At 42.8% G+C, this 9528-nt stretch overlaps 1 protein-coding gene and 1 non-coding gene across 3 annotated transcripts; both read right to left on the bottom strand.

Annotated features, from left to right (window-relative positions):
- Positions 1-179: 179 nt before the first annotated feature.
- Positions 180-8785, bottom strand: TCP1 (t-complex 1). Of its 2 annotated transcripts, XM_030021232.2 has the most exons (12): positions 8613-8785; positions 6975-7060; positions 6109-6237; positions 5718-5815; positions 5263-5373; positions 4381-4562; positions 3618-3744; positions 3112-3287; positions 2229-2352; positions 1195-1387; positions 720-883; positions 180-481 (listed from the first exon to the last, which is right to left on the bottom strand). In XM_030021232.2, exons 1-12 carry the CDS (start codon positions 8683-8685, stop codon positions 268-270), a joined length of 1677 nt encoding a protein of 558 aa, XP_029877092.1. In that variant the 5' UTR covers positions 8686-8785; the 3' UTR covers positions 180-267. The 2 variants fall into 2 exon arrangements, with proteins under 2 accessions (XP_029877092.1, XP_040981043.1); XM_041125109.1 differs by lacking the exons at positions 5718-5815; positions 6109-6237; positions 6975-7060; positions 8613-8785 and adding an exon at positions 5677-5695.
- LOC115345264 lies at positions 7630-7765 on the bottom strand. The gene has a single exon (XR_003924783.1). It is a non-coding gene; the product is annotated as a small nucleolar RNA SNORA29 (small nucleolar RNA).
- Positions 8786-9528: the final 743 nt, after the last annotated feature.

Below are 9528 nucleotides of genomic sequence, written 5' to 3'. Positions count from 1 at the left end.
TTTGTTTTGCCTAAAATTAAACAATAAGCTTACTCCATTACTTTTTGCCACTCAATCACTGCCTTGACAAAATGGTTAGTGGCTACTGCAGGCACTCTAGTTATTAGCAGACGCTAAAGCTTAAATTATCAACGCAAGTACCAACCTCACTTCCAAAAATTAATTTGTTCACAAGAAAATAGCAGCAGCATTCAACCACTTGTTTTATTAACATCTTAGTTACAAGAGTGGGAAGTGTAAGTTAGACAAACATAAATAAAAGCTAAGTTATTCTTCAAGTGCTCCAGAGTGAACTGCATCCTCATAGCACCCTCTCTCTTCTTTAGTTTCAGGGTGCAGTTTAATAAGATCATCAATTCGAAGAATAGTAATTGCAGCTTCTGTTGCAAACTTCAGGCTCTTAGTTTTAACCATGGTTGGTTCAAAGACACCGGCTTGCTTGTTATCACGAGGTTTCCCATTGATCAAGTCAAGACCAATCCTGCAAATAAGAAATAGTCAGATGGAGAGGTAGAAGAAGCAGAAACACAGCTGGAGTATGCTTTCTAACTACTACTAGGTCCCAGTGACACATGCATAGGACTGAAGGACAGAGGGAGAAAAGTTCAGTGATAACCTACACCCTTTTTTTACATGCAAATCATGATTCAGTAAACAGGCAGAACAATTTTCCATCTAAGTCACCAACCCACTTGGCCTTCCTACAGACAGATACTTGCCATTTCAGATTTTTGCGATCTGGGTTAACTTGAGCCTCATTGTGGAACGCTCTCAACTTTGCAACAAGATCTGTCGCATCTTGAGCTGCATTTACTGCCAACGTGTTTGGAATTATTAAGAGGGATCTTGCAAATTCCGCTATTGCAAGTTGTTCACGTGATCCCTAGAAAGAGGAAAAAGTTTTTAAACCAATTGCTGCAACAAAAGAGGAAACAATACAGCCATGATCAAGAGTGTCAATAGCAGGTAGGGGTTTTGACATGCAAAACCTATTCTTTCGTCAAAGGAACATCTAGCCTAATTATCAGAGGAAGAATAACTCATCCTCCGTTTTAAAGCAGCAGCTTGCATTCTGTAAGATGATTAGGTTTTCATGAACCACAGAACCCACTTCTAGAAGAAAATAATTGCTTGAAAATTCACATTGTCCTAGTTTAACACATGCACACTGTTACTTCTTCGTGCAAGGCTTACCATGCTGGTTGCATAATTTTCAAGATATATTGAAAGTGCTGCCTCTACAGCACCACCACCTGGGACAACAGACTTGGATTCCAATACCCTTTTAACAACACAGAGAGCATCATGTATAGATCGTTCCATTTCATCGCACATGAAGTCATTAGCTCCTCGTAAGATAATTGATGCTGAAGTACGAGCCTTTGTACTAGGGGAAAAAAGGAATCAGAAGTTAGCTGTGTTGAACAGAATATAAACTAAACCTCTTCTTGCTACAATTTTTCTTCTAAAGCCAAGTTCAGTTGAGCCAGATTCTTTCAACGTTTAAAAGAAAATCTTAATATTGTTATGTACCCTTCCAGGATATGTACATTGTAACTTAGTATTTTAATTTCTAATACGCAAGAACCTAGTCTGAGTTTTAGTCTTAGAGAAAGCTACCTGACAGAAGTATGACAGACAAGACGTTTTCCCATCAAATAGGGGGGAAATGTAACTAGATACTAAAACTTCTCTTCTGCATAGCCATCAAGTGAGCTGATGACTGCCAACGTTACAGTATAAGCAGTCATGTAACTTCCACACAAGTTCCATGGTCAGATTATTTCATTCACACACAAATGAGAATACAGGAAGCTGAACACTGAGAAGGGATATTGAAGCCGTGGAATAGTTAAAATCCAAGCTATGTTCTTGTTAAACAAGCTGATACTCAAGTCTTCAGCTAGCAGACTGCAATGGCATACTAAAAACTTAAAGGGAAAATAGCATGTGTGTGGACAGTTAGCAATTGTTACTCTTCTTACCCATTAAAAAAACCCCAAAAACCAAAAAAACAAAATACCCTTTGATGAAACAGGTGTCCAGCCCCAGCAAAAGAGATTAAATACTGATACTTTCACCTCTAATCTGCAGTGGACTTGTATACTCTTTCCCATGCATATAACTACTCAAACCACTGAGATAGCGTGGAAGTAAATAAATGGGATTTTATCTCAAACATAGTAGAAAGTGTATACAAAACTGAGTATTTTAAAAAGGATCCTTACTTCTTGATTAGAATCAGCTCATCGTCACAGATTCTCTCTTGAATCACCTCTTCCGCCTGTCCCAGCATTAATGCCTCAAAACTCTCCTCACCTTCAAGGTTTGCAAGGGTCGAACATATGGTTGCTTTAACAAACAAAAAAGTGAAATTAGCATTCAATTCCAGCACATCCTTTGCCGACTTCCCAGAACAGGCACACAGGAAGAAAAGTAGGAATTGAAAACAGAAATAAAAGCAGCCTAAGCAGGTTTTTCTTAAATTCAACAGCACTTCTCAGCAATTCAATATTCCACAGTTTATAATCCATACTGCTCTTTTTGCCTAACTTCTACAGCATATAGTTTTCCACAGCTAGTACAAGCTCCTGTGCTTTACCGTAATGAAAATGCTTTCTTGCAAATTTAAGAATTGACAGATAAAATCTGTCAAGAACCAGAATTTTTTTCAATATGTATTTAATGATTACGTAGTTCAAGACAAATTAAGAACTCCTAAAACAATGTGCTTAACACAACTCTCCAAACAGAGGCTTATCAATGTGTGCTTAATAAAGACTCGTAAGTAACTACAGATTCTGGCTCCCATTTCCACAAGAGGACAGTCTTCCCAGTGCAAGGCATCATTTCCCCCCCCCCCCCACTGTAAATCTTCAGCAGTCAACTCTTACAGTACTCATCTACCTTGACAGAAGTCCCTTAAAAGCAACAGTGAAGTTAAAACCTTAGAAGAGTGGCTCAGCTCTACTCATCCTCCACTTGCATGGCTTGCATGTTAAAAAGCCAGATTTTGAAAATTAGTTACTAATACCCTAACAACAGCCTTTACTTAAAAAAAACCAAAAAAACACCAACAACCCAAAACCAGATATTTTTATATATACATACCTCCAGATGCCTTAGCAATCCGTTTAAGGTCCTTTTTTACAACTCTTCGTACTGCCATAGCACCAGCATCAACAAAATACTTCAGACACATATCATCAATACCTCCAGTGGTGAGAATAACATTGGCACCAGTGGCCAAAATCTTCTGGATCCTTTCTTTGGTAATGTCTGACTCTCTGAGAGGATAAAGTCAAATTTATAAAAATGTGTTTAAAAATCGACAATCACATTCTGTCAACCCATTTTCTGAAATCTTAACGCAGAGCTCTGCAAGAAGGGACCATTGCACAAACATACTTGGATTTCTTGAAAACTCACTTAATTCTAGTTCTGCCTCCAGAAATGAAGACTTCTACCATTAATGTTTGGTATTGTTGGGAAATGTTAACACTTAAGACATTTTTACCTCTTGCACTCAGCAAAAATTACATCAAGCCACCTCAACTGAAGAGACCAAAACAAGCCTGTGAAACCCCACTGTCTCAGTTACTCGAGCTTCCACACACCTCTGCCTTATCTGGTCCAGCTTCTCAGGGTCTGAGATAACAACCTGAACACCAAGCTTCATTTTGGCTTTCTGCAGGCTGAAATCAAGGCATGCAATCTTCGCATTAACTATTCTCTTGGTCATACCTGACGAGAGGAAACAAGAAAAAAAAAAAGGACTTTGTCAAATCAAGTTAACAGCACATAAAGTTAGCATTAGAGATTAAAACTAACGTTAATTTCACATTTCACATTTCTATTCAGTTTGCTTCTTCACTTCCAGTTCTGCCCTACAACAGAAAAATCCTAATAGACTTTCACAGAAAGGACTTTTTTTTTTTTTTTAAAAGCCTCTCCTGTAACCTCTGTTACCTTTTTACAGATGCTATCCCCAAAACGTGAATGACTGCAAAAAGCTAACAGCCTCGCATCCGTTAGGTTACCTGATCACAACACAGCTCTGCTAAACGTTAACCGTTCCCTACAAACTTGACATTGGCTCCCCACAAGGGAGGCATTTATGTTCCAGAAGATCACAGCATTACTATGCTGCTACTGAGCTAGGGAAACTACAGTCACTCACCAACACTTTGCAGATCACTACTAGCTGGCAGACCCTAGCCGAGAAACCACTGCTGAAGCAGTAAGGTGTTTTTGTTTAATTGTTCTGGAACTGAAAACCCACATGATTTGCTACTAATGCAGTCAGTAAGAAGATCCATGCAGAAACACTAAGAGGACTGAGTTCACATAAAAGCTTTATGAAACATAGCACGTTCTTACCCTGTGAGCCCACCACGCAGTTCAGAGCATAACCGTTCACAAGTATGCTCTCTTTTTGGCTGCGGCCATGTGCCTTCAAAACATTAACTGAGTTGATTGGATACCGAGCCTGACCTTTCTGGTCTGTATATTTAACTGCCAGTGCAGCATCCACCACCATATTAGCAAAGAAATCACCATCACTAAAATGCTGTTAAGGTTAAAACTGAAGAAGAAAACTAGTATTATGCTGAAGAAAAAAAAAAAAAAAAAAGTCACTGATAGTACCCAAACTAAGAGTAAAAAACTGTTTCCAAAAAACAAACTCCAGAAAGTCATGGAAGTGCTAGCTTTCTTTACCATTGCCTTAAATGAACGAGTAATTCTTAAAGCTGAAACACTGGTAAGAAAATTAGGACAGGCTAACGTGATGTTTGCATTTTACATGCCTTTTGTTCCTTAGCAAATATACCTATCCTATGGTCAGTCTGTATTCCCTTGTTAGTGCAAAAGCTAAAAGATGCAGGTTTTTCTGTGACTATCGAGTAAAATGCAACCTTCTTTCCTCTAGTTTCACTCACCAGGTACTTGACATTTGTAACAGCTTCTTCCATTCACGCAATTCCTTATCTAGTCTCACTAACACGCCATGTCGTAAGGAAACAATATACTGTTAAAGCTACTGTTACGTGCCTAACCAGGTTTAAATAAACTGGATGAGTCTGAACATGTTTTCCCATGCCACATAATAGTACCTGTGAAATATTTTTCACACCCCTGTTATAAAAACAACAGCTTGCATACTATACCCCATTCATAAAAACTGCTGTGAAGGAAACTAGCCTAGCTACTCAAGCTCTCCAATCCCTCTCACCTAACTAACTTGATCAAATTAAAGGATACATTCCTATAATTTTAGAGGACATTGATGTTTTAGCAGCATTAATTAGGCACTCCCTGCCCAATTCATCTGTGTTAATAATAAGATTTTCATTGATGTAGCGAACTGCTTCCCTGTAGAATAAAGACAAAAACTGGTAAAGAATTCCACCCCCACAAAAAGACAAAAATCTTACATGTTTTCAGCCCTTCTAAATGTTACCTCAAGGAACACAGGGATGAAATCAATTCAGGTTCTAGGATGGGAATATGACATTTTTATGGGATTACAGAAACACAAAATAGACACCCCCCCCCAAACCTAACAAACCAACACCCCCCCCCCAAAACAAAACACCATATCCACTTCGCACCAAGAAGCCTGTATTAACGCAGTCACAAATAGAGAAATAAACAAAAAGCATGCACTTATTGTACCTTAAAAAATGCAATGTACTTCAACTGTATTAGTTTCTTACTTGCAAGCAAGTCGGTATCCACCAATAATGGAGGTAGGATGAATTTTCTGTTTCACAAGCTCATCTGCATTTTTTAGAAGTTCTGCAGCAATAATCACCTGTTTGAAATACAAACACTAAACACATGTATTCCATACAAGCAAAATAACTATCTATTGCCATTAAGTGGAAAGTAGAATCACAAATAGTTGTCCAACATCTACTTGGCAGAAACAAGTACTTGCAACCTAGAATTATACCTGCTTATATTCAGTCAACTGCAAAGTTTTTTTATTCTGTATGTATAGTTGTTCGACACTGCATCAAGATTCGTAACAGATATATCAAAAGCGGCACCGTGATAATGAAACACTGACTTTTGGTGTACCTGCCTGTAAAACTTTCTACATACCACTGAGGTTGTCCCATCGCCAACTTCTTTGTCTTGCAGGTCTGCCAGCTCACAAAGAACTTTTGCAGCAGGATGTTCCACTTCTAGCAGCTTCAGAATGGTTGCACCATCATTAGTAATGGTTACATCCTAATTTTCAGAAATCAAATGTTAATACAAAGTATATTTCTATTATGTTTTGACTGATGTGTTTCATAACATTCATACAAACAAAAGTTAACTATTCTTCACAAATGTCCATAAAATAACTACTTATACCAAATGTTTACTAATTCTTTTTAAACAGGAGTCCTATTCCAACAACAGAAATGTTACCAGTGCAGAACCTGCACTTTCATTTTATCAGAAAAGTCTTTGTTACAGAAACTCATCAAACATTTTGCACGTACCCTCTAACACAGTATTTTGTTACAACAGCCTGTAAAATGGCAAACTTTCCTCATTTGCTTGAAATATTTTAAAATACGAAATACTGCTTTAAAATTGTTATAGGATTATTTTAATTCTTTAGTTATTCCTCCGAATGTGGAGACCAAGACATACAAGTCAACACCACCATAAGGCCTGACTTCAATGGTGATATTAATTCCTGTGAATTTGACCAATACTTGTAAGTGGTGACAAGAACTTACATGTAGAAAAGAGACAACTCTACCACATAAACTACAGTACCAGATTAAATTAAAATGATGTAGCACACATTACCCAATGCTCAATTTTACCACAGTTCTCCTCCTACCCTGTCTCAGAACCATGGAAAAAAAACCAGGCATGTGCACATTAAACCTATGAAGCACACTAAGCGGAAGCACTTTTACACAGGAATATAAGTCCTCCTGACACTTTCTTAAAGACAGCTTACTTACCCCAATATCATCCACCAACATCTTATCCAGACCAACTGGCCCAAGAGAACTCTTCACAATATTGGCAATAGCAGACGCAGCAGTAACTGAATAAATGAAAGAAAAAGTATTATCTTTCCAACTTGAAGGTGATTCAGGTTTACAAGAAAATATTCCAAGAACCTGCAATTCAGAAACTTGACATAAAGTGACCTAATTTACGATTAGGTTTCAGCCTAGCTAAGCTAGTAACAGTTTGCTGCTACTCAAAAATACAATAAGTGCCAAACCTCACTCTTCCCTCCAAGCTGGTTCAGCTAACTAACCTGGCAACGCTAACTTATCAGAAAAAAAGAATAGTTTTCTGCTGGCTTGGTGAGATGGAGGACACTACTGAGGTCAGAAGAGCAGTGGTGGTAGCTCAGTAGAGGTTGGTAGCACTGTTTCTTTTGGCAGCAGCAACTCATGGCATGAAACTTCACTCTCATTTACTCCTCAGTTCTAGGCAGATACAGAGCAATGGTATCACCATATATCAATTGGTAACATATCTTTTTGTCCCAACTAGGTCCGTGACTGAAACAAAACAATTCTTCTGTAACTAAGTTCAAGAAGTAAAAAATGACCTTCTAGTCACAACTAAAGTAACATGAAACGTCTAACACAGTGGCTTTTTTAAAGGATGTTCTGCCAATTTCATATAGGAAAAAGATACAATCAACCTTTTCCTTCAGACCATGGCAAGTTTTCCTTTATCCCACAAGCATAGCCACTTAATCTGGAAATTGAAAAAGTGGTAGTATAATGGGAATAGTTACCACTCAGACCCTCACTCTGAACTCCAAACAAAAGTAACTATTTCTTTGGCTTTGGAGAAGTAATGGCAGCTTTCTGAAAGAAATAACCGTTGTACCAAAGGTGCCATTATCAAGTAGAATCTCAACCGTAGGCTAAGGTAATTCTAATTCTAAGTGTTCCGTCTCAAGCATCATCAGAGCTACGCGACTGTCGTGATCATCAGGAAGCAGGTCTTCAGCTTCTTCCTTCGTCTTTCATCTACTCAAAACTGAGAACAGTCTCGGAATTTGCAGCCTTCCCCCGCGACTCAGCATAAAATCCTGAGAAACGTGGAATGTTTTTGAGAACTACAGTTAAAGACACCCACCTCGAGGACGGTCCCCACTTTCAGAAACAGATTATTTCCCTGTGCTGTTGACCAGTAAGCTTCCCCGGCCGCGCCTTCACCACCAAGCCTCCTCAACCAGTCTGCAGGCCTTGCCGGCTCAGGCCCTACGAGCTCGGGACAGAACCGAGCCGGCCTCTGGCCAGCTGCCGCCCCCCCTCCCGCTGGATGCTTCTCCCCAGGAAGGGAGGGGGGACGCGGGATCACTTCGCCACCGAGACGCTGGGGAGCGGCGCGGGATGGCGTAAGCCTCTCCTCTCCCCCGGGCGCTGCGGAGAAAGAGCAGTGCCACCCCCCCCCCCCCGGGCTCCTAGCGGCTCGGGGCTAAGGGAAGCCGGCGGCAGGCCGAGACCCTTCCCGGGTGGGGGCAGAGGCGGGTGAGCACATGGCGGCGGGAACGGCCGCGCCATGTTACCTCCTTGCCGCCCCTCCCTCCACCGGTCATCAAGCCCCCGCCGGCAGTTCGCGGCCGTTACCGTTTTGCGTGCGGATCGTGTCGCCGCTGGTCCGCTCGCCGAAGACAGCCAGGGGTCCCTCCATCGCCGCCATCTTCCCGCCCGGCCGCCGCGCCAAGCCCTGCGGGACGGCAGCGCGCGGAGCCACGGAATGGCCAGAGGCGCCGCAGGGAACGCTGGGTACACGCCGCCCCACCCCCCTCCACGCGGGAGCGGGTGGAGGGAGAGGGGAGGGCCCCGCCCGCGCGAGGGGCGGGGCCACGCCCTGCCCGCCCAATCCAGGCGCGCGGTGCGGCCCAGCCTCAAGCCGCGATTGGTGGGTGCGGTTGAACAAAGCCGTCACGCCCCGGTGGGGGGGGGAAGCAGGAAGGCTTCCAGCAGGTTCTAGAAGGTAGTGCGGGCTTGCGCGCATGCGCGTCGCATCTCTCCTCTTAGCGGAGCGGGCCGGGGCGGAGGAGGGCCGCCGCCTTCCCCTCGGCCGAGGGTGCCGGGCTTGTAAGCGGTCGGGATAACCCTGCAGCGGCCGGGGAAGGGGCAGCGGGCTGGGCGGCTCAGCGCCCGCCGCCGCTGTGGGGCTCGGCGGTATCACACGCCTCCCGGCGCTGCTTGTGCCCGAGGGAGTAGCGGTAGATCCCTAGTCTGCAGCGCAAAAGGCGCAGTTTTGCTTTTAATAACTGTAGGCAGTTTTTGTAGCGGCTCTGGTCTCTCATCCCGTGGCTTTTGAGAGGCGCCGGGGGCCCGCTGCAGGACACATTGCCCCGGTCTCTGCAGTTCGGTGTCTCCTCGCGCCCCTTTTCCAAGGGGAAAAATCAAATACCATTTCCGAGTCGGGAAAGAGTTTCCCGCTTTACTCCGTTAAACGCATCAGACACAACCAGACCCTTCCCCGGGCAGCTTGCCGAGGGAACGCTGGGCCGGCGGTTCTGCCTGACCTCAT

Source organism: Aquila chrysaetos, chromosome 8, assembly GCF_900496995.4.
Source record: "Aquila chrysaetos chrysaetos chromosome 8, bAquChr1.4, whole genome shotgun sequence".
In the NCBI taxonomy this organism is placed as follows: Eukaryota; Metazoa; Chordata; class Aves; order Accipitriformes; family Accipitridae; genus Aquila; species Aquila chrysaetos.
Note: the sequence above shows the minus strand (reverse complement) of the source record. Positions and strands in the feature narration are given on the sequence as shown.

What these genes read in the sequence shown, in the direction of transcription:
- TCP1 (XM_030021232.2), bottom strand. Translation starts at nt 8,685, where the DNA reads ATGGCGGCGATGGAGGGACCCCTGGCTGTCTTCGGCGAGCGGACCAGC. An exon ending in GGATACCGACTTGCTTGCAA is followed by an intron (nt 5,374 to 5,717) that starts GTAAGAAACTAA and finishes TTTATTCTACAG; the next exon opens with GGAAGCAGTTCGCTACATCA. An exon ending in GATTGCTAAGGCATCTGGAG is followed by an intron (nt 2,353 to 3,111) that starts GTATGTATATAT and finishes TGTTTGTTAAAG; the next exon opens with CAACCATATGTTCGACCCTT.